Below are 24,747 nucleotides of genomic sequence, written 5' to 3' on the forward strand. Positions count from 1 at the left end.
CCCCATGGTGCAGGCATCAGCCTGGGGTTCACCAGCCACCTTTCCACACCTCCTGTGTCAGAGCCACACCCTTGGACACAGGCAGATGCAAGTTGGAAGCTGTTGGCTCCTGGGGCCTCATGTCCCTTCCCAGGCTCTCTGGAGAGATGAGCACCAAATATACAGAAGCTGTAGTCACTGGGAATTATGTGGTCTAGTGATTTAAAACTCTCATATGGATTTTTCTTGAAACAGGGTCACTAATGTGAAAGAGGAGTCCTTCGCTTGTCAAAGGTGGGTCAGGTGTTTGGTCCTGCTGTGGCCACGAGGGAGGGTGTGTCACTGAGATCGGCGTACTGGTGGTCTGATACCCAGAGAATGGCCAGAGAGATCCTGACTGCCTGGGAGGGCCAGTGCCTCTTCCCTGGAGTCTCTATGGTGGGACTCAGGTCTGGATGGGGAAGAGGGTGCATGGCCTCGGGTGCCCATGGGATGCGTTGCCTGGTGGAATTGGACCAGGCTCACTGAGCATGTCTCCCTTCCCCGGAGCAGCCTGTTCCCGCGTGCAGAGGGCAGTAGCCCAGAGCCCTCCTTCCTCAGTTGGCCTCTGGCCTTCCTGTTTTGGCAGCCTTTGTCTCCTTGTGTCTTTGTCCAGTTCTCTGAGATGAGACATGTCTTCCCTGTGTGTCCAGAGATGCCCTGGTCTCTTAAGCATTGTACAGGGTGAGCCCAAGGAGAACCCTACTCCCAGCCTCAGGCAGGGACTCATGAGGTTTTGGGCAGAGCAGGGCACGGGTCCAGCTCTCCACCACCAAGGCCTGGCCTCCTGCTAAGGAAGTTACTAGAGACCCGTCTGACTGCCCAGCCTTCTCCCTGCCATGGGGCTCCCAGGGGTGTGAGTCACATTTGGAACCAAGGGGAGGAGCACAACTGAGCGCTCATTATGCAAACGTGGCCTGTGTAAATGGGGATGTTGAGACTCATTCCCACTTCGATCAAGGACTTCAGATGCCTTGTTCACTAATGTTTGTGCCCAGCTTCGTGGGCTGTGGCAGCTCCGCACCCTTGTGTCTGGCAGCCACCTGTCCTAAGCACATGTGGGCACAAGCGTCTCCTTCTCTTCCTTTACCTACTATTTGATCATCTTCTCCCTTCTTCTTGTTTTTTTCCAGGGAAGTCCCGATTCTGTCTTGGAGAAGGCTCCTATTCCAGCAGTTTGGGGGTGCCGTCCACTACTCTGACCGTCACAGGCCTACCTTTCCCCTGGCCACCTGGCCACCAGACAAGCTGTCTGTCCCAGTGTCCCGACCTGGCCACAGCCTTGCCCGTCCCTGCCAGCACCTCCCCGTCTCTGGGCAAGGCCTCATTCCTCCAGGCTCCCCCTGCTCCTGACCGCCCGATGTGATGTGTGTCTGGGTCATTTGTCATCTTGTTTTGTCTGCAGGGGAAAGAGTTGGGCAAGGGAAGAGGGGGATAGGGTACCAGTCAAGAGTCCAGAGGCAGAGAGAGTGGTGAGGTGGGCAGCAGAGGCTGACAGCAGGGCACTGCTCCCAGGCAGGGGCAGCATCGTGCCCTGGACGTGGTAGGCAGGAGGCTGCAGCCACACCGAGCATGTCTCCCTTCCCCGAAGCAGATGCACTTAGTGGTGGCGGAGGGAGCATTTTTCTAAGAATCTAGATTTGTAGCTGTCCTCGAAAGCGTCCTGATAGAAACCGGTTCTGCTGCTTCTACATGTCTGGAGCTCCCAACATCTACTTGCTTCTGTGCTAGGAGTTTCTTACCCACCTGCTGACATCAGGCCAGACTGCTTTTGTCCCTGCTACCCCTGGATCTTGAGCTATGTGGCTGGGTGAAGCTGAGACACACAGCTGAGCATGCATGGGAGGCGTGTTCTTGGACGGCTTTACTTCCTGCGGGAAAGCGGTAGCTGCCAGGGAAGTCATCAGCCCCTCCCCTTTGAGCAGATGCCTTTCCCACAAAGGGGTGGGCAGCGGGGGTGGGAGGGTATTCAGGGAAAGCCAGGAGCATGCAGGGGCCTTGGCCAGGGAGAACCTCAGGGCCAAGGGCTGGCTGGGAGCCAAGTCCCTGCTGGTTGTGGAGGTTCATGGGAGGCATAGAGAGTTACTTCCATCCCCTACTTAGCGGGGAGCCCAAGAGGCGAGGTGAGGGACAATTGGATGGGTTGATCTAGCTTAGGTGTGGGGATGGGTGGTGTCTTTCTGCAGTTTAGATGTCTGGCCTCCGCCAGTGCCCTGGGGGATTCTTTCCAGCTACTAAGCCCTTTGGTTTTTATCAGAGCTTGATCCACCCTAAATCTTAAATCCTTCTCTTCTCCTCTCCAGCCACAAGTCTGTAAGCATTTGTCACATGAGTGGGATTCCTGCAACCTGGGTCCCTGCTGGGCATAGTTCAGATACTACCCGTTACCTGCACCCTCATCCTTTGCTGGGCTGAGCTGGCTCGCCCTCTGAGAAGTGGGCCCTGCTTTCTTCTCAGCCATCTGAGTCAGTGATAGGTCATTTCTGTTGACTGGCCATCGTGGAGTTTAAGGTGAGGAGGTGTCCTCCAAGTTAAACAGTCTGAAGAGCAGACTCTTGAGGGGTGCCACAGCTCCAAGTATGTATGGGGCCTCAGTGACACACAGCTGCCAGGGTGATACCGCTAGGCTCCTGTTTCAGTGAGCAGATTACATGGACTTCCAACCAAATGCTGTGTTTGCATCAGGATCTGGGCCTATCCCCAAGGCAAGACATAAAAATGTTACACTCGTTTTTTGACTGATGTGACAATTTCCCCATTGCTTTTGTTTTTGGAGCAAAATCCTGGTCCTTCATCCTCAACTCACGTGAACTCTGTGGGATCCTATTTATAGGCTGGGTGGACCTCTCCCCTTCACACTATCTGGGAAATGTGTTTACTCAAAGTACTAGTCCGGTTAGATTTATTCTGGTTAGAAAGTCAACAATGTCTGTTTAGCTTGTATTAAAGATCCCCGTAGCAGCGCCCATGGCTGGAATGAGGCCCGCGGATTCTGGCAGCGTTCTGTTGGCTGGGCTTCTAAAGGAGCTTGAAAGGTCAAACTCCATTTCTTTAAAAACTGCTCCAGGTTCTGGCTGGCTTCTCTGAGTAGCTGCTATTTACAGCCGCCTGGTGGTTGTGCTGGGGTGTGTCTGTCATGCTCGGGGGGTCCCCTGGGGTTTTCAGGTGGTCCCCATTCTGTCCTACTTGGGAACCTTCCACCCACCTTCCCCCACTTCTCTGGCTGCTCTTCCTGCAGCCCCCACCTCCCAGAGGGCTCTGCACCCTGTCTCTGAGCCAATGGCCGGGTTGATCGCTCAGTGTGTCCAGAGAAACTGAGAGGCGTATGTGCGCTCCCTAAGAAGCAGACCTAAGTGGCCTCTGTGTGCTGATGGAGATGCTCTGGGCAGGATCTGAAATGTCCCTCCCTCACTTCATCTAGGAAGTTTATTTTGTGGCTTCTAGAGTGTACCCCACCAGCCCCACTGAGGTCCAGGGCTGTGGAGGGAAGGAGAACGAGGATGGGCCAGTCTCCCTTTGTCCTCTGGACCATGGGACTGGCAGCTTGGATTCCTGAAGGCTGCTCACTCCATCCCCCTCTTGCATTGCTCCAGAATGTCTTTCCTTTTATTGCCCCATCTAGTCTTGAGGCTCAAAGGTTGCTCCAGCCTCCTTGGTCCTTATGACTAGACTCATCCCTGATGGTGCTCTTGCTGGTATTTGAGGCGTCCCATCAGAGACGTATTTCCTGGACATAACTTTGGCTCTGGGACCTCATGGAAGAAGCTACACTTTTCAGCTCTGTTGGGCATCCATATGCCTCTACTGAGCTGAGACTTAAAAACAGATGTGGAGAGAGCTAGAGTTTCTATCGCTGCTAATGGATGGACATGGGAAAAATATTCTGTGGTTCAACCTTGTCAGCTTCATCTCCATGTCCAAGCCTTCTGGGCCCCTTGTAGCATCTAATCCAACTGTGTCATCTTCCAGATGAGAACCTTCAGCTCCAGTGAAGGGAAATAGCTTGCTTGAGGTCACATAGTCAGCTGGTGGCAAAGCTGGGATGAGAATCCACAACCCAGAGCCCTTTCTTCGGCACTACCTATGTGGTTGGTGGAACAAGAGAGTGGATTTCCCGGGGGCCTGAGATCTGAGGAAGCCAGTGAGCCAGTTTCTCGGCACTGGCTGGGAGGTATCAGCAGCCACCAGTGCGGGTGGGTCTCAGTCTCAGCCTCTGTTCTTTTCAGCAGGAGGGATGTTCTTTGGGATTTTTTTCAATGAGGGCTCTGGGGTTTGGCTGCAGCTCGGGCAAAGAAAACAAGGAGGGAAAGAGATTTCAGGGGACTGTTCCTCAGTGACATTAGTTCTTCAGTCCCAATCTGTAATGAAGGCGTAGGCCTGAGCAAAGATGCAGTTAACCAAACCTCACTTTCCTTTTTTTTTCAGTTAAGGAGAAAAGGGGTAAAAGGAAACTTTTTGAACTCTCCCTGATCGTTAAACAAAGGTAGTCAATAAAAACCTCAGCTCAAGGGATGATAGCCCGTTTCATGTAGTCAATAAAAACCTCAGCTCAAGGGATGATAGCCCGTTTCATGTTCTTACCCTGACTGTTTAAGGTGCCAACTCAAACACTACCTTCATTCATTCTTAGTCAACAGAGACAGGTCTGTTGTGGGGGAACGGTCGAGGTTCAAACAGATCTCATGGCTACCGGTGGCCGGCAGGGGCCCCATGGCTCCTCTCCAGCCTCCAGGCACCCCTCTCTCAGAGCAGGGAGAGTCAGCAGTTTGCCAGGGCTGTTCCTACCATCTGGGGCCCCCCACTGGGGCATTCTGTTCTGCTTTGATGGCTATTTTATCGCCAGTTCCTTACCCACCCCAACCCCACAGCTCCCTCTTTTCAGCAGGGCCATGTGCCTCTTTGGGAGAAAGGAGAAACCCCCCACTAAGGCCAAGGACAGTGGAGTCCTGCCTAGTGAGACACTACTGGGGGGCAAGGGCACTGTCCTGTCCTTATCAGTCCCAGGGAGAGAGTGTGTGGCTGGAAGACTGGAATTTAAATGCCATCGTTTCTGATCTTGTGACATTTCTACTTGGAAGGGTTAATCCCCCCCCTTCCCGCTCCTTAGCATGTGTGTTAGCTCTCCCCTATCCCGGGCGTTGCCCTTCCACACTCCAGCCTGGGGAGTGCCGCTGTTTAAGTGTGAAGAGATTCCTCTGTGTGCTAGAACCTGCTTGGAGATGTAGCTTGGAGATGGTGATCCATGTGATGATGACCTTTCTGTCTTTCCTCTTTCAGAGGAGGTGATTTGTAGACCCCCACCCCCACCCCTGACTGCCTATGTAATGTAAATAGTGTACATTTAATTTATTGCTATGGTAGCACATTGTATTTGTTAATGTATAAAATTCTAAAAGTTGACAAATGTATATTTTGTTGCTTAAATGTGTCTTTGCAGAAATTGACAATAAATAAGATATTTTGTGTCCATCAGTGTTCAGACTTCATTGCCTAGGGCCCCAGTCCTGAGTGTCTTTCAGTACATCAGAGATTGAATCCATATTCCCATGGGCTGTATCTAGCTTGTAGATGTTTAATCAAGAAACACCCCTCTGACCACCAGCACCCACCCCGCCCCCCACTCCCCAGCTTCATTCTCAATAGCCAGTCAAGTTGCTCTTCCCTCACCTTTGATACCTAACCAAGTTCCTCTTAATAATTTTCCATCCAATTCCTCACCCTGCCATTGGCTAGAAATCCCCATTTGTCCCTGTTGTATTTGGAGTTGAGTTCAGTCTCTCTCCCTGATTGCAATAGCCTCAAATCCTCAAATAAAGTCTTCCTTGCCTTTTGAACTCTGGGGCAGTTTTTCTTTGACAGGTGGCTAACTTGTCCTCCCTTGCCCCCCAACCCAGCCTCTCCTCCTCTGCACATCCGCACCAGTGTTAGTAGGGAGAAGGGGAAGGCAGAAGAGACCTCTTATTTTGAGGCTGCTCCTGAGTGAGTACAGTGTTAGTTGTGGCACTCTGAGAAGCAGACTCCGAGACAGGAAGAAAACATTTGTTAGAAGAAAGACCTGTGAGAGAAAATGAGGAGGGAGCTGAAGAAAGCTGAAGAGTTGTCAGACTGCCACGCAGGTCTGACCGTGAGTGAAGAAGAGATGGGAGGAAGCAACATGGCATGGAGGCATCTTTGATGCCAGTTCATTTCTAAGAAAATTCTAAGCAGGGCTACTGCAGAGTCCCCTAGCCACTGTCACCATCTCCCTGCAGATTGTGCACCCTCTTCCATTGCAGGCAGATTCTTTATCACCGAGCCACCAGGCCCACATTGATGTAGGCGGTGGTTAAAGCCTCCTTTCTCTTGGTTCTCTCTGCCTCTCTGTCTGATATAAACCCTCTGTTGGCTCCTTGTGCTTGGCAGGTATTCAGATGCTGCTGATTTGTTATAAATTTCCTTGCTATGAGAGAAATCTACATGCATACAGTCTTTGCTTAATAGTGCAAGAATTTCAAGTTTGGCTACTTCCTTGTGTCCACTCGGCTCTCAGGATGTCCCCTTGTCCTCACCTTGCAGGTAGCAATGTCTGCTGCTAAGTGTCAAACCCTAGCACTCTTTCTCTTCACCCTGCATCTACCTTCTCCTTCCTCCCGACACTAGCCATGACAAGTGGTCTCGGTGATGTTAAGACAGTCATCATACATGACTCATTGTGGGATGTGTTTGGAGGACCCTCAGTCTTGTAGGAATAAACAGAGACAAGCCAAATGCTCTCCTTCTTTCATCCCTCTCTTATACTGTCTGGAGAGTGAGGTGGGGTGTGGCTTTTATTGCTGGTTCTAATGAAATGGTGCCTTTCTGCCAGCCTGGTGGGGCTCCATGGTTGGCTCCAGTGACCCAGCGGTTCTCTGAATTTCAAATGCAGATTTGGCAGCTCACTGCTATAGCTCACTCAAACCTCTGCCCTCCAACATTCAATGGTGCCCCTGTGCTCCCATGACACATACTATTTATGGGAACCAGAGTTAAGTTCCAGGGAGGAACTCTGAGAAGGAGCTATGGCATCTAAAGGCAGGGATCCACTGAAGGGGGCCACCAGACTCCATTTCTTCAGACAGAGATAATACCTGTTGGGAGCATCAGGTCATCCCCACTTCAAACCAGCTCCCTCTACTCTCAGAACAGAAAACTGCTCCCATCCAGGGATGGCTTCTTTTCAAGCATTTCAGTTTTAGAGTGCATAAAAATCACCTGGCGAGATTGTTAAAAATGCAGATATCAGGCATCATTCCAGAGGTTCGAATTTGATTGGGTCCCAGGAATCTGCATTTTTAATGAGCTTGTGAAGGATTCTGATGCACTGATCTGGTTTGTCATCTCTATATATGTCCCTTTCCTATTACAATAGTCTCAGGTCCAGTGAGAAATGGGTGGGGAACAGTGAGGGTGTGGGGGGTTTGAGAGATGCCAGTCCCCCACCTAAGGGGACTGTTATTATCATTATCACAAATATGGGAGAAATGTCTGTCCCAGCAAGACACAAGCTCTTACAGGAAAATGAAAGGAAATCACTTAGAAGAGGATAGAGAAATATAAATAAAACATGAAGCTTGTAAGAAACAGTTTAAGATGAAAATGCATTATGGCTGCATGAATGACCAGGGCCTCCTGTAATAAGACTGGGAGAAAAGATGAGGTCATGCCTGAAGCAGAGAGAAAGAACTTGGTGAAAAGAAATTAAAAAAAAAAATCAGATCCTGAGGATTAAAAATTAAATTAAAATTAAAAATTAAAATACAGCTAGAGCCTCTTTCTCCAAACCAAAACGAATTATCAGATGAAAGATGTGATGGGAGACTTTGGAAACCCACTGGCAGTCTAGGGACAAATCAGCTGCTGGAAAGGGCTGAAGATAGCACCCCTGGGTGACATGTTCCCTGTCACTAATGATGTTAGAGGCAAAGTAATTTAGTAACTACAGTAGGTAAATGAAAGGATGTGGTTGATGAATTGACTCCATCAAGGGGAATAATAACACAGAACAGCCCATATAAAAGAACCAGCAGAAACAAACTGCCACATAAATGACCCCATACGAAGACATACAAATGATTAGACAGACGTAAGTTAGTGTTACAGAAAAATGCAGACACTTTATGAGAAAGATGGGAGAAAATGTGCTCAAAGTATTGGATCAGATAAATTTTACTAATCACCTTTAAAACATTATATTAACATTAAAAAAATATATAAGACGAACAAGGAAGTCTTTATAGCCTTGCTCTAAAATATCAATTGGTGGGTTTTACAAGAATTTATCACTAATAAGGAATTTTAGGAAAAGTTCAGGGAAAATGAACAGCAAAGCCCGGATGAAATCTATCTATAAAACCTAGTATAATAGTGTATGTAATTGGAAAGGGTTTTAACTTGTTTAATTATAGATTTTTTTTTTCTTTTCTTTTGGGGGGGTGGGGTGGGGTTGTGCCTCATGGCTTGAGGAAATCTTAGTTTCCTGACCAGGGATTGAACCTAGACCGATGGCAGTGAAAGCATGAGTCCCCCTGGAGCTCCGGGGAATGCCATAGAATTTTCTACTAAGGAAGAGAGTTTCCAAAAAAGATGAAGGATAAATTTCCAGCAGATATAAACAACTGGAATCTACTACAGGAATTCAGCAATGATAAAATTATTATCCAAGATTTTAATTCAGAGACTTATGCTAGCCCATGTACACTAGGATGATTACGTTGCAGAACTTGAAGCAGTTCAAACTAGTTTAAACTGACAAAAAAGGAGACATTTATTAAAAGGAGATAGGGGTCTATACAAAAAATTGATGAACAACAGAGCTTAATGTATAGCACAGGGAACTATATTCAATATCTTATAATAACCTATAACAAAAAATATCTGAAAGACAAAACTGAATCAATTTGCTGTACATCTGAAATTAATGCAATGTGGTAAGTCAACTATACTTCATAAAAACATGAGGGAAAAAAAGAGACAGTGTTTCTCCTAGATTCAAAAGGGAGGGGATACAACTAGGCCAACAGTAAGACAGCAAAGGTCATCAGGCCTTACGCCTATCTCTCACTTCTTCCTGCATTTCTCTGTATTTCTTTTCTCCCTGTTGTGCGGTGTCACTTCCTTATGAATATGTGAAGGCTTTTTGTTTGGTTTATTCTCTCTCTGAAGACCAGCTAAGCTGGTGTCAGCACCATTTTGTCTTCACTGCCTAGACCTTGAAGTGGATTTGGGTCCTTGAAGTGGATTTGGGTCCGTGAACTGTTTCCTTTGTCAGCTGGCATGATGTTACGCTTTGTCAGTAGAGGGCGCAAGAGAGGCACTGCAAAAGGTTAAGGGGTTTTGTTTCTGGTACACCCGTGCAGGTTTTGTTGTAGCTCGGTGGCTGTCATGTTGGACTCTGCGGTCCCATGGATTGCAGCACGCCAGCCTTCCCTGTCCTTCACTATCGCCTCGCGCAGGCTTGGCGAGCTCTTAGACCTCACTTGGAAAACCCTTGGAACAGAGACACAGGCACTAGCTCCAGGCCATTTGAGGTTTCTTCTCATGAGGGGTTAACTGCTTGAAGTAGAGAACTGGAATTCTGGCTGTTCTCCTCAGAGAATCCCTGTCAGAGGGGAGAATCGGCAATTGGGCACTTCTAGTCTGAGAGCGCTGTCTGTTTGAAAAGGGAGCTGGCATCTGGAAACTGCTTCAGAGCGCCTTGTGTCTGTCTGAAGAAGCCTGGCTCTCCAGCACTTGACGTCCTAGAGCGCTGTCTCTGACTAGATGGTAGGTCTCAGGCTCCTGCCTTTCTCCTCAGAGAGCTACTTCTCTGTGTGAACCTCAAGGCTGTCTATTGAGGATTTCTCCTATTTTTGTGGTTTGCTAAAGAAAATCAACCACCAAGCATTTCTCCTCTATGAGTTGCTCAAGCTGTGGAGGGGGGAGGGCAGAGCCTCTGGCACTTCACCCCAGAGAGAGCTGTCTCCCTGTACAAATAAAGGAGCCAGACATCTGTCTTTTCTCCTCAGAGCAGTTTGTCTGTTTGAGAATTTGAGATTTCGCCTCAGAAAGAGTTGTGTCCTTTTCTGAGGCAGAGTGCTGGCAATCTAGCATTTCTCCTCAGAGTATGGTCTGTCTGAGGTGGAGGACCAGTCATCGGGCATTATCTCCTCAGAGAGGTCTATCTCTCTGTTTGAAAAAACCTGCTGATGCTTCTGAATTTCACCTCGTAGAGAACTGTCTCTGCCTGAAGTCTTACCAGCCAGCCCTTCACCTTCTGGAGGGCTGTCTCTGACTGTACAGTAGTTCTGAGCTTCCTGCCTTTTTCCTCAGAGAGCTGTGTTTCTGTGTCAGCTGGAAGGTTGACCATGGGCTTTTTTCTTCCTGAAGGGCTGTCTTGCTGTTTGGTTAACAGTACTGACCAACTAGCATATCTCCTCTGATGGGATGTCTGTCTGTTTAAGGGGTAGCGCTGAGCCTCAGGATTTTACCTCAGAGAGAGTGGTCTCCCTGGCTGAATCAGAGAGCTGGACATCTTTCTTTCCATCACAGAGCTCTTTATCCTTTTCGAATTAGAAGGCCAGCTATTTGAATAAATATGGTACTGCTGCTGCTGCTGCTGCTGCTGCTAAGTCGCTTCAGTCGTGTCCGACTCTGTGCGACCCCATAGACGGCAGCCCACCAGGCTCCCCCGTCCCTGCGATTCTCCAGGCAAGAATACTGGAGTGGGTTGCCATTTCCTTCTCCAATGCAGGAAAGTGAAAAGTGAAAGTGAAGTTGCTCAGTTGTGTCCAACTCTTCACGACCCCATGGACTGCAGCCTACCAGGCTCCTCCGTCCATGGGATTTTCCAGGCAAGAGTACTGGAGTGGGTTGCCATCGCCTTCTCCGAAATATGGTACAGATTATGTCAATATGCAGCACTCCTTTTCCCTAGAAGCTGTTTTCTCCCCTCTTTCTCCTATTAAAACACTACAAGAGAAAAGTACAAGAATTGACAACAACAAAAGAGAAGGCCAGCTATTCCAGATTTCTCCTCAGAAAAGCTGGTGCCCTTTCTGAGGTAGTGTTGTCAATCTGATGTTTCTTCTCAGAGTGCAGTCTCTCTTCATGAGGAGGGGAATCGGCCATCAGGCCAGTTTCATCACAGAGCTCGGTCCCTCTATTTGAAAGAATGAGGTGGCCATCCTGAATTTCTCCTCTCAGTGTGCTGTGTATTTCTGAAGCCAAAGCCTGGCTCTTTCCCATTCTCCTACGTGTGCTCGACAAGCTCTCAAGCCTCACTGGGCAAACACTTGCTGCGCATGCGTTGGCTCCAGGTTTGGCTGCCCGAGCGCCGGCTGCTGTCTCGGCAGCGGATCCAGGCCTTGCCCGCAGTTTCTCTAGTGCCTGGGCCCGCGATGTGCCACGTCCAGGGGCACCCACTGGCTTCTCCCAGAAGCACCCCTTTCCTACACCTGCTGCTTCGTCACCTCAGGAATTCCCCGTGAAGTGTGAAACTGGCGCTGTCTACGTGGAGCACGGGGAGAGAAAGAAGAAAGAGGCAGACCGCTCCAGACTGGTAGCTGCAGGTTTACCATGCAAGGAAACTTAGGACGGTTATCTTGAGTGACTGCTAGAGAAGTAGGTCTCTGCACCCACCTGCTGGAACCTTAAAAGTGTATTGTTCCTGTTGTTGTTTAGTCACTAGGTTGTGCTGGACTCTTTCGTGACCCCATGGACAGTAGCCTGCCAGGCTCCTCTGTCCCTGGAGTTTCCCAGGCAAGAATATGGCAGTGGGTAGCCATTTCCTTCTAAAGGGGATCTTCTCAACCCAGGAATTCGAACCTGTGTCTCCTGCCTTGGCTAGCATATTCTTTATCTCTGAACCATCAGGGAAGCTTAAGGTCAGTTCAGTTCAGTTCAGTTGCTCAGTCGTGTCTGACTCTTTGTGACCCAATGAATTGCAGCATGCCAGGCCTCCCTATCCATTACCAACTCTCGGAGTTTACCAAAACTCATGTCCATCAAGTCGGTGATGCCATCCAGCCATCTCATCCTCTGTCATCCCCTTCTTCTCCTGCCCCCAATCCCTCCCAGCATCAGGGTCCTTTCCAATGAGTCAACTCTTTGCATGAGGTGGCCAAAGTATTGGAGTTTCAGCTTTAGCGTCATTCCTTCCAAAGAACACCCAGGACTGATCACCTTTAGATGGACTGATTGGATCTCCTTGCAGTCCGAGGGACTCTCAAGAGTCTTCTCCAACACCACAGGTCAAAAGCATCGATTCTTCGGTGCTCAGCTTTCTTCACAGTCCAACTCTCACATCCATACATGACCACTGGAAAAACCATAGCCTTGACTAGATGGACTTTTGTTGGCAAAGTAATGTCTCTGCTTTTGAATATGCTATCTAGGTTGGTCATAACTTTCCTTCCAAGGAGTGAGCGTCTTTTAATTTCATGGTGGCAATCACCGTCTGCAGTGATTTTGGAGCCCCCCAAAATAAAGTGTGACACTGTTTCCACTGTTTCCCCATCTATTTTCCATGAAGTGATGGGACCAGATGCCATAACAGGTCAGATCTTTACTTTTACTTCTTTCCTTCTTTTTTCCCCATATACTCAAACTCAACACATTCTATACACAAATATGCCTTTCTTCCAGTTACCTTACTGAATTCTTTAGTTTTTAGTGGATTTTTCTGGTTTTTCAAGTATAAATCATTTTACCTGACCTAATTAATCATAGTTTCTTTTTTCTTGCCACTTAACTGCCCTGCCCTGTCTAAAGTCTTACAGCTTGGTCAGGCTCTTCTAAAATATTATACAAAATTGATGACAGTAGGGTTATTAACATCCATTTAGACTTTAGCATGGAGAAGGTGATGGCACCCCACTCCAGTACTCTTGCCTGGAAACTCCCATGGACAGAGGAGCCTGGTAGGTTGCCGTCCATGGGGTCTCGAAGAGTCGGACACAACTGAGCGACTTCACTTTCACTGTTCACTTTCATGTATTGGAGAAGGAACTGGCAACCCACTCCAGTGTTCTCACCTGGAGAATCCCAGGGACGGGGATGGGGCCGTCTATGGGGTCACACAGAGTGGGACACGACTGAAGTGACTTAGCTGCAGCAATAGCGGACTTTAGCAGGAATGCTTCTGGAGTATCATACAGTTTGTGATTCACTGTTGTCTTCTAAGTCTTTATTAATTAAGGTTTCTTTGAATCCCTAATTTGCTGAGAATTTTTTGTTTTTAAATTCAGTGATCAATGTTAAATTTTATCAAATACCTTTGCTTGTTTAACTATCTGATTGTTGTCATTACACGTTGTTTAAAAAATGTAATCTTAGACTTAGTCTGCTCATATTTCGTTTAGAAACTTTACATCAAATGTCTCGACAAAAGACTGAGCCAGGGCAGTGGGAGTGGGTGCTTGGTGCTGGTAGGAAAGAATTACTAGTTTGCATGTGTGCTAAGTTCATGTCCTACTTGTGTCAGACTGTTTGCAACCCTATGAACTGTAGCCTGCCTCCTCTGTCTGTGGAATTCTCCAGGCAAGAATACTGGAACGGGTTGCATGCCCTCCTCCAGGTGATCTTCCTGACCCAGGAGCAAACGTGGGTCTCCTCCATCTCCTGCGTGGGCAGGCAGGTTGTTTACCTCTAGCACCACTTGGGAAGCCCATTACTTAGTTTAAGGAAGGGTAAAAGAATCCAGGACTGTTTTGCTCCCCAGTGGACCTGGAGGGTTGGCAGGGACATCCTCTCCTCTGACTTGACCGAATACTATGCAAGAGTCGGACACAGTTTAGTGACTACACCACCATGACCACGACCACGACCAGCACCACAAAGATGGGAAACTAGATTTAAGTTTCTACAATGACACTTACAGAGACATTACTTTGCTAACAAAGGTCCGTATAGTCAAAGCTATGGTTTTTCCAGTAGCCATGTATGGATGTGAAAGTTGGACCGTAAGTAAGGCTGAGTGCCGAAGAGTTGATGATTTTGAACTGTGGTGTTGGAGAAGACTTGAGAGTCCCTTGGACTGCCAGTCAATCCTAAAGGAAATCATCCTTAAATGTTCATTGGAATGACTGATGCTGAAGCCCCAATACTTTGGCCACCTGATGGCGAAGAGACAGCTCACTAGAAAAGTCCCTTATGTTGGGAAAGATTGAAGGCAGGAGAAGGGGACGACAGAGGATAAGATGGTTGGATGGCATCACCTACTCAATGGACATGAGTTTGAGCAAGCTCCGGGAGATGGTGAAGGATAGGGAAGCCGGGAGTGCTGCAGTCCATGGGGTCTTAAAGAGTCAGACACGACTGAGCGACTGCACAACAGTAATGACGCTGGAGATCTCTGCCCAGCCGCCACTGGAGGGCGCGCGCAACCAGCGGAACCAGCAGGCGTCTCTCCGCGGTGGTTGGGAAAGAATAGAGCGCCGACTTTTCGCGGCTTTTCATTAGCTGATTCTGCGGGAGTCCCGCTTTTCTGATCTCCTCATTGGCTGTTGGCCCGGTGTCTTTGGTCAGCCCCTCCTGGGGGTTTAAAAGGGGTGTGGGAGAGCCCCAGAAGTCCGGGTTTACAAGGACCAATCAATCAGGGCCTCCCATTGGTTTATCAAACAGGAGGCTCAATCCCTCCTCTGAAGACTTTCCAGTGGATGCTGCCTCACTCTGGCGGCTCTCGCTTTGGGGTGGCCAAGGTTCTCCTTGGCGCTTTAACTGGCTTCCGTGGCGGAGCCGATGCACTCTGAGTGGCTGTCATCCTCTAGCGTTGTTTGCCTCAGACCCGCGGCACACAGGGCTGGATGAGCTTCGAGAGACAGCTGTTACTGGGGTGGATTTGGGGCGCTCAGCAGTGCCAACTCTGTAGAAAACGGCTGGAGCAGGGGAAGGGATGTCTTGCCTTGAGCTAGACATCTGGAGTCTGGGGTAGAGTCCTGAATGGGGAAGGGGATCACTGTAGACAGCCCTTACCTTTTCCTACCAGAGCTAGGCAGGAGATATTCCCTTCAGCTGGGATCTCCCAATGGGAGCATCATACCTTTGAGGGCCCCTTAGACATTTGTATTTGTAGACATTGAAAAAAAAATTTAGTAATTTTAACTTTGAAGTTTTAGTATTTTGGCGTCAATAATACATTATATATATATATGTATGTATGTATGTATGTATGTATGTATATTATGATTCAGTCATATTATTAGTCCTTGGAAAACTTGCAGGCCCAAAGCGGGATGCCTATAGTGGCTAGTGGAAAAATTATGGTGCTGTCCCACCCTCCTCCAACACACACACAAACACACACATGGTTTTCAGAGAAAAACTGGCTCCCCAGCTCTCTGCAGCCCAGGGCTTGGTGCTGCTGAACAGATGTTTGTAGATAAAAGGCTGAAGGAGCACACTAGAATGGGAACTGGGAGGATCCTTGCTAAACAATAAAATTTGAATATGGAAGATGCTCTACAAGCCAGTCTGGCACTGATACTGTGGCTTCGCTGGTAGCTCAGTTGGTAAAGAATTTGCCTGCAATGCAGGAGACCCCGGTTTGATTCCTGGGTTGGGAAGATCCACTGGATAAAGGATGGGCTACCCACTCCAGTATTCTTGGGCTTCCCTTGTGGCTTAGCTGGTAAAGAATCCGCCTGCAATGCAGGAGACCTGGGTTTGATCCCTGCTTTGGGAAGATTCCCTGGAGAATGGAAAGGCCACCCACTCCAGTATTCTGGCCTGGAGAATTCCAAGGACTGTATAGTCCATGGGGTTGCAGAGTTGGACACTAAACGGCTTTCCTTTCACAGAGTTAGTGGTCTGATCATGTGGGCTTGGGTCAGGAGGTAAGATGCTTATTGTAGTGGGCACTGCCACACTGGCAACCTGGCAAAAACCACCCCAGTAGTATTGGTCACTACCCATCTGGGTCTCTCTTCTATTGCTCTAAACTTTGAACTACGAAGATAACACAGAGTCTCATTGCTGTGTCTAGGTAATTTTAAGTAGTTTGTTCCTATGTAGACATAGACAAATTGTTGGACCAGAAAAATCTATGGAGGAAAGGATTAACTGTGGGTTACTCTTTGGATATCAAAGCAGATATGGGGGTGTGGAAGGAAGATTGCAGACTTATTTTTCATTTTACTCTTGACAGTGTTTTTTTTTTAAGTAACATAAACATGATAAAAAATAAAGCTGCAGAAACGAATAATTGGTGAAAAGTTTCTTTCTTACTCTGATGTCGCTATTTCCCTATCCAGAGGGAACTTCTAAGTTACCTGAATGTCCTTCACAACAGTTTGTGCAAAGAGGCATTTATGTATACAGAATAAAACCTGAACTTTCTAACTAGCTATAGGTGGCCGTTGAAGACAATGCCTCTGCATTGAAAAAATGGAGCTGTACTTCCCAGATCCCCCTTCAGTGAGAGGCTTGCTTTCTAGCTGTGGAAAATGCAGCAGTCAGCAGACAGCCTAGCTGTCAGCTCCTCAAGGGTTTTCTTCGGCTGCACATACCCTCCTTGTTTGCAGCTGTGTCCTTCCCAGGGTAGTCCACACCTGGTGGTTATAAAGCCTGTCCATTTTGGCTTGCTGTGAGACAACTCTGATGGTCAGTGTTCACTCCAGATCTCCGTGCTGGGTTGGTCAACACTTTGTGGCTTGCTTGTAATTTGACTTCCTCCTCTGCCTGATTGAGCTTCTTCACTTGTTCCTTCACATACGTCTCTTCCTAACAAACGCCTTGTACTCCAAACCCCGTCTCAGCACCTACTTTTGGAGAACCCAGGCTGTGAACTGTCTTGATGGCATCGTCGGCCACCACTCTCATTATTTCAGATTGATTAAATTCTTTGCATATACCCTGTTGTGTATGTGAACTTTGGCAGTGTATCTGATAAGGGGCAGTTTTGCTTATGACACCTGCAGAGGGGGTAACACAAATCATTGTCTGTAAATGGCTTGCAAGCCATTCTCCTAAGAGAAGGTCAGAGCTCAGAAATTTCAGTGAATATATGTTAGCATGAGTGACCTCCTTAGGCTATAATTAAATGTATCTGGATGAGGCTTGGACTGTGGTCTTGTCTGACAAGTTGAAAGATTTCTTTGAAGATTTCTTTGAATTTCTTCTGCTATTGATTAAAAGCAGACTCCTTCTGTTAGTCTTGCTGCTGCTGCTGCTAAGTTGCTTCAGTCGTGTCTGACTCTGTGCGACCCCATAGATGGCAGCCCACCAGGCTCCCCCGTCCCTGGGATTCTCCAGGCAAGAACACTGGAGTGGGTTGCCATTTCCTTCTCCAGTGCATGAAAGTGAAAGTGAAGTTGCTCAGTCATGTCTGACTCTTCGCAACCCCGTGGACTGCAGCCCACCAGGCTCCTCCGTCCATGGGATTTTCCAGGCAAGAGAACTGGAGTGGGGTGCCATTGCCTTCTTCTCTGTTAGTCTTAGTGTGCCCTTATTTATTGCCAAGGCTGGTGAAGTCTAAGGGTCATTTGGTTACACATATGTGTCTTTTCTTTACTATAAAGCAACAAATTCATTCTGGGCTGGATTTGTGTCTTAATTAACTCCTGTATCTCATACAGGATAATGCCTTGCACATGATGGAGGAAATTCCCAGACTCCACTTCAGTGCCTCAGTTTCCTTCCTGTCAACCTCTGGAAGGCTTTTCCTAAGAGGAGTTTTCCCAGTGCCCCATGCATGTCCTTGTTCCTCGGGCTGTAGACGAAAGGGTTCATCATGGGCGTCACCACAGCATACATCACTGTGGCTACTGAGTCCTTCATGGAGTGGGTTTTAAGGGGCTGCAGATATACCATACCAAGTGTCCCATAGAAGAGGGAGACCACAGCCAAATGGGAGCCACAGGTGGAGAAAGCTTTGTATTTGCTGGAGGCTGATGGTATCTGGAGGATGGCTCTGACAATCCAGACAAAGGACATAACCATGATCCCCAAGAGGGTGAAGAAGATGAAGCAACCTGTGGTAATCTGCACTGTGTGAATCACCTGGGTATTGGAACAGGTGTGCCTCAGCAGGACGTACATCTCACAGAAGATGTACTGGATTCTCCGGGGCCCACAGAAGGTCACCTTGGTCATGAGGAGGGTGAGAAAGAGACCGTACATGACAGAGAGTGCCCAACACAAGGTGAGGAGCAAAATGCAGAGCCCAGGGCTCATGGCTGTGATGTAGCGGAGAGGGCAGCAGATGGCCACATAGCGGTCATATGCCATCGTGGCCAGGATGAGGTTGTTCAGGGTCATCAAGCAGATCAGGAAGTAGAGCTGGATCAGACACCCTGCGTATGAGATGGCTTTGTTTTGGGACTGAAGGTTCACCAATGTCTTGGGGATCATATTGGTAACAAAGAAGAGGTCGGTGAAGGAGAGGTTGGCCAAGAATAAGTACATGGGAGTGTGCAGGTGGGAATCAAAGCTGATGGCCAAGATGATGAGCACGTTTCCCATTACTGTGACCAGATACATGGACAGGAATATCCAAAACAGGATTTGCTGCTCTTCTGGACTCTCCGAGATCCCCAGGAGTAGGAAGTCAGAGACCCCACTTTGGTTGCCTCCATTCATTTTCCCAGCTGTCTGCAACATCAGCACCAACATATATTTACTAATTGCCTTTGACTGAGTAAGGACATTCAGATAAGCAAAATCAACTATTTTCTTAACAATAAAAATACTTCAGGCTGGATTTCAGAATTTTTTTTCCATAAGCAGCAAAGTAATACCAGAGAAAAAAACATAATGTAGAAAATCTTTATGCAGCCTAATCATTCCAGCAACTTTTAATCTGACATATTCAATGTTATGGAAATAATGTCTATGTCTTATTTTAAGTCCTGTCATCTTACAATATTCTTGAAGTGTCTAAAGATTTAATATGCTATATTTTGATATTGCATAAATTTGAAAATAACTTTTGAAACAGGTATATGCATTATAGCAAATGGATACCGTACAATTGAACAAAGAGGGGGAAAAGTGAAAATATTGGAAGGGAAAATAAAAATGTATCACTGTTTACTGATAAAATGATCTGGGAAGCCTAAGACAGTCAACCAAAATGCCATTGAAAATAAACAAAGGGATATGAGGTTGTGCAGTAAAAAGTACCCAGATCATGCTAGCCTTGTTAAGATTTTTAAAATTTTATACTGTGTAAAGAGTTTTAAGCAGAATGACCAATATAAATGGATTTAAGCAGCGATGTATGTATATATTAACAACTATCTTTCTTTGTATTTTACCAATAGTGTTTCAAAAATCAGGTGTAGCTGTTGCATTTTTAACCAGATACTTTTCAGTGCCTATCATGAGACACTATGTTAATAGCTTTTCTAATATTTAAAAATACTGCCAAGGGGCAACTAAGCCCACTCACCACAAACAGCACATGTACTACAATGAAGACCTGCTGCTGCTGCTGCTAAGTCGCTTCAGTCGTGTCCGACTCTGTGCGACCCCATAGACGGCAGCCCACCAGGCTCCCCCGTTCCTGCGATTCTCCAGGCAAGAACACTGGAGTGGGTTGCCATTTCCTTCTCCAGTGCATGAAAGTGAAAGTGAAGTCGCTCAGTCGTGTCTGACTTAGCGACCCCATGGACTGCAGCCTACGAGGCTCCTCTGACCATGGGATTTTCCAGGCAAGAGTACTGGAGTGTGTTGCCAGAAATATATGTTAACACTCCTGGTTTAAATTACTTATCATGTTTTATTTAGGCTTTTGTGGTTTTATTTATTAATATAAATGAGGTTTATCTATAGTTTCTTTTTTGTACATGTCATCTTTACCATCTTTTTGGTATGATTTGGTGTACATTAGATTTCAAATTAAACTTGATTTCATTTATTGTCAATTTCTAGTGCTAAAATTTGTTAGAATTTCTTCAACAGGTTAAGATATGAATTTTAAAATATATTACATGGAATTATTTTTCCAAATAAAAATAGCTTCTATACTCTGTTGGAATCTATTGATTAAAAGCAAAAAAAAAATTCCAGTGTGAATCATTCAAGCAATACAGAAAAATTAAAACTAAAATGAAAACTTAATTTAGCCAAGATGATTAGTCAAGAAAAATGATTAAAAGACATCTAGATTGGAAATGAGGAATTATAGTATCTGTCTTCACAGATGACATGATCTTGCATATAGTAAATCTTAATAAATATTCCTGCCAAAAACTACAATAATAAATGAAGTCAGAAAGATTGCTGGAGCAAGATCAATATAGAAAATTGATTGCATTTTTTATACTTGCAATAAATAATCAGAAAATGAAATTAAGAAAATAGTTTTATTCATAATTGCACCAAACAGAAAATTATCTTTAGGAATAAATTTAACAAAAATTCAAAATTTATACTCTGAAAACTACAAATATTGTTGAAAGAAATTAAAGATCTAGATAATCAGAAAAAAAAAAAACCTATGCTCATGGATTGGAAGACTTACTATTAAGATGGCATAGTCCTCAACTAGATCTATAGACTAAATACAGCCTCTATCAGAATCCCAGCTGACTCTTTTTTAAAAAATTTAAATTTATTTATTTTAATCGGAGGCTAATTACTTTACAATATTGTATTGGTTTTGCTGTACATCAACATGAATCTGCCATGAGTGTACACGTGTTCCCAGTCCTGACCAGCTGACTTCTTCGTAGAACTTCATGTAAATTGATTCAAAAATCCATGTGAAATTGCATGAGACCCAGAATAGCCAAAACCATTTTGAAAAACAAAAACAGATTTGGAGGATTGCACTTCCCAATTTCCAAACTTACCACAAAGCAATCAAGGTAGACCTATAGATCAATGGGATAGAACTGAGATTCCAGAAATAAACTCATGTGTCTGTGGTCAACTGATTTTCAACAAAGATGTCAAGATCAGCGGGGAAAAGATGTTTTCAACAAATAGTTCTGGGCCGTTCTGGGCCACCGGGATAGCCATGTGCCAAAGAGGTGAACTCTTACCTTGCACTGTATGCAAAATTTAACTCAAAATTGATGAATGACACAGATGTAAGAGCTAACATTATGAAAGGCTCAGAAACAAACATAGGCAAATCTTCAAACCTTAGATTTGGCAAAGAGTTCTTAGATGTGACACCAAAACCAACAGAAGAAAAAATAAATTCAATTTAACCAAAATTAAAAATGTTTGTTCTCCCAATGACAGTATCAAGAAAGTACAAATAATTCCACAGTGGTAGACAATATTTGTAAATTATATATCTGATAAGGTATTTACATGTAGAATATATAAAGAACTCTAATAACCGACTAATGAAAAGAAAATGACCCAATTAAAAGCAGGCAAAGATTCTGAAGGCATTTCTCCAAGAAAGATATACAAATGGCCAATAGGCACACAGCAGGATGCTGAACATCATTAGTCATCAGGGAAATGCAAATGAAGGCCACCACTTCACACCCTCTAGGAACAATTCAGATAATAAAAAGTTCAGAAAATGACAAGCCTTTGCAAGGAGGTAAAGAAATCAGAACACTTCTATACTGCCAATGGGAATGAAAAATGGTGCAGCCATTTTGGAAACAGTCTAGCAAGTCCTCAAAAGGCTAATCACAGAGTTACCAAATGACTCAGCAGTTCCACTCTAGGTATCTCCCAAAAGAAATGAAAACATAGGTCCACATACAAACTGGTACATGAGTGTTTATAGTAGCATTATAAGTTCAAACAATAAGGAAACTGCCTGCAATGCGGGAGACCATGGTTCCATCCCTGAGTCAGGAAGATCCCTGGAGGTCATGGCAACCCACTCCAGTATTCTTGCCTGAAGAATCCCATGGACAGAGGAGCCTGGTGGGGTACAGTCCATGGGGTCGCAAAGAGTCGGATATGACTGAGCAACTAATACACACATAATGCTCCAAAGGTGGAAATAATCTATATGTCTGTTTCCTGGGCATAGATAAACAAAATGTGGCACATCTATGCAATAGAACATTATTCAGCCATAGGAAGGAATGGAGCACTAGTACATGCCGCAACACGGGTGGAGCACTAGAACATGCCACAACATGGGTGGAGCACTAGTACATGCCGCAACATGGGTGGAGCACTAGAACATGCTGCAACATGGGTGGAGCACTAGTACATGCTGCAACATGGATGAACCTTGAAAGCATGAAAGAAGCCAGTCACCAAAGACCACATATCGCATTATTCCATTCATATGGAAGGCCAGAATAGGGAAATCTATAGAGATAGGAAGTAAGTTAGTGATTGCTTACACGTGAGAGAAAGGTGATGGGTAAGAAGCAGACAGCTGAAGAATACAGGGTTTCTTTTGGAGGTGATGGAAACATTCTAAATTTTTTTCTTCTTAATTATTTTATTAAAATTTTTTATTAAAGTAATTATATGATTTACAGTGTTGTGTTAATTTCAAGTGTACAGCAAAGTGAATCAGTTATACAGACACACACACACACACACACACATATATATCCACTCTCTTTTAGATTCTTTTTTCACCTTTTTCCTCAGCCTCCTATTGTCTTCATAAAAGGGAGTCATGGAATTGAAGTTGTAGTCAGTGCCTTTTTGCTCTGAGCTTGGGGCAGTTCCTGACATATTTTAGGGTGTCTTTCTTCCTGTCCCACTGACTGCTTCGTCCCCAGTCCTTGCTGTTCCTCACTGACTGATTTTTCAGGACCGCATTAAAGAGAATCGCCACCCATTTTCTTCCTGGCAAAAACTTTGCACTAAATCTGCTGGGTCTTTTGACACCTTACAGCTTGTCCCTCAATCCAAGCCGATTGCTCCACCTCAGGCAATGACTCTTAAGTTCTTGATTTATGATGTCACCTGTTCTCCAGAGTGGTTTTCAATTTTTAAATTACTTTTTAAATTTGTTTATTTTGAAGTGGGATATTTGCAAAGGAGGGAAGTGAATATCATTTCTATTTTTCTCTATTACGTTGTTTTGTTAGAAAAAAAAGCTTTGATATGGGAACTGTCTTCACAAGAATAGCATTAAGGAGAAAAATATAATGAAAAATTATGTCATTTTTAATTTCATAAAAGTAAAAGACCTCCTTCACCAAAACACCATAATATAACAACAAAATGCTGTTGTCAGAAAGGAAAAATTCTTGCCATGAATGTGACATGCAGAGGCTTTAAATGCTAAAAAGAGAAAGATGTAGTTAAGTCAGTAATAAAATTACCACACCCCTCCCCCACTGGAACAGACAGGAACATGCAGTTCATAAAAGAAGAAATTCCAAGTCATTAAACACATCAACAAACATTACTTATAAAAAGATGGGATGAACAGGCAGTTTTATATCTGATGAAAGGAAATAATTAAGAACAGTGTTCTAGAAGGAAACTTGGCATTCCATGTCATAGGCTCTTAAATAGGGTATCCCTTTGAGCAGTCCTAGTAGTGGTAAAGAACCCACTTGCCAATGCAGGAGATACCAGAGATGTGGGTTCTATCCCTGGGTTGGGAAGAGCCCCTGGAGTAGGAAATGACAACCCGCTCCAGTATTCTTGCCTGGAAAATTCCATGGACAGAGGAGCCTGGCGGGCTGCAATCCATGGAGTTGCGGAGTCAGACATGGCTATGCGTGCACTGACACACAGTTTTACGGATTTATCTTGAAATATAATCAGATGGAAACATAGATATGTATGTGTAAGGTGTTTATTAGGACTTCGCTCTGAGAATGAAATCGTTTTCAGCAAGCCTTCAGTGATTCTGATTGTACAGTTTGGGAAACACTGACCTGAGTCTGTTTAAGAGTCAGCAGGTTCTCAACACTTGTGTGGTCAAATGGTCATACAGACACAAACTTCAGTGCAGTGTGGCTGGATGGAGAATGGAGAATACAGGGAGAGTGTGAAAAAGGGCTCTACCCATGACGCTGTTCTCTCTTGCTCCCCAACTGTATGATCTTGAAGTGGGCATGCAACCTCCCTGAGCCTTCTCATTGAGCCAGTGAAGACTTCTTTGCCATTTTGAGAACTATATTCATCAGGGCATGTGATGACACTTTGAAACCTCTATGTGTGCGTGTGTGTTAGTCACTCAGTCATGTCCAACTCTTTGCGATCCCATGAACTGTAGCCATTCCCTTCTCCAAGGGATCCTCCCTGTTGTTCAGACCCAGGGATTGAATCTGGGCTTTCTGCATTGCAGGCAGATTCTTTACCGTCTGAGCCACCAGGAAAACCCTTGCAACCTGTGCATGCGTGCTAAGTCACTTCAGTTGTGTCCAACTCTTTGTGACCCTGTGAACTGTAGTCTGCCCGGGCCTTCTGTCCGTGGGATTCTCCAGGCAAGAATACCGGATTGGGTTGCCATGCCTCCTCCAGGGGATCTTCCCAACCCAGGGATGGAACCCCCGTCTCTTACATCTCCTGCATTAGGTTACACATTGGAGGGATGATCATTTTTCTTTTACAGGTACACACCACTTTATTTTTTAATTTATGAGTCTTCATTGCTGTATGTGGACTTTCTCTAGTTGGGCTACTTGCTAGTTGCTGTGTGTGGACTCTGGGCTTCAGCAGTTGTGGTGCACAGCCTCGGTAGTTACAGCTTGAGGATTCTAGAGCACAGGCTCAGTAGTTGCAGTCTACCGGCCTAGCTGCCTCTTGGCATGTAGAATCTTCCCGGACCAGGGATCGAACCCGTGTCCCCTGTGTTGGCAGGCGGATCCTTAACCACTGGACCACCAGGGAGGCCCT

The 24,747-nt window shown here is 45.7% G+C and overlaps 2 protein-coding genes across 5 annotated transcripts in view; one reads left to right on the plus strand and one right to left on the minus strand.

Moving 5' to 3' along the window:
• The window catches only part of RAP1GAP2 (RAP1 GTPase activating protein 2), a 185,131-nt gene extending 179,644 nt beyond the window's left edge, over positions 1-5,487 (plus strand). For all 4 annotated transcript variants that reach the window (XM_069542763.1, XM_069542764.1, XM_069542765.1 and 1 more), the window contains 2 exons: positions 235-273; positions 1,152-5,487. In XM_069542763.1, the coding sequence (XP_069398864.1) occupies positions 235-243 (9 nt within the window). In that variant the 3' untranslated portion in view covers positions 244-273; positions 1,152-5,487. The remainder of the gene's footprint in view (positions 1-234; positions 274-1,151) is intronic.
• A 12,141-nt stretch (positions 5,488-17,628) lies between these two features.
• On the minus strand, positions 17,629-18,588 carry LOC138414783 (olfactory receptor 1D2-like). Its single transcript, XM_069542554.1, has one exon. The coding sequence runs from the start codon at positions 18,586-18,588 to the stop codon at positions 17,629-17,631; it is 960 nt and encodes a 319-aa protein (XP_069398655.1).
• Positions 18,589-24,747: the final 6,159 nt, after the last annotated feature.

This window comes from Ovis canadensis, chromosome 11 (assembly GCF_042477335.2).
Source record: "Ovis canadensis isolate MfBH-ARS-UI-01 breed Bighorn chromosome 11, ARS-UI_OviCan_v2, whole genome shotgun sequence".
Taxonomy (NCBI): Eukaryota; Metazoa; Chordata; class Mammalia; order Artiodactyla; family Bovidae; genus Ovis; species Ovis canadensis.

What these genes read in the sequence shown, in the direction of transcription:
- LOC138414783 (XM_069542554.1), bottom strand. Translation starts at nt 18,588, where the DNA reads ATGAATGGAGGCAACCAAAGTGGGGTCTCTGACTTCCTACTCCTGGGG.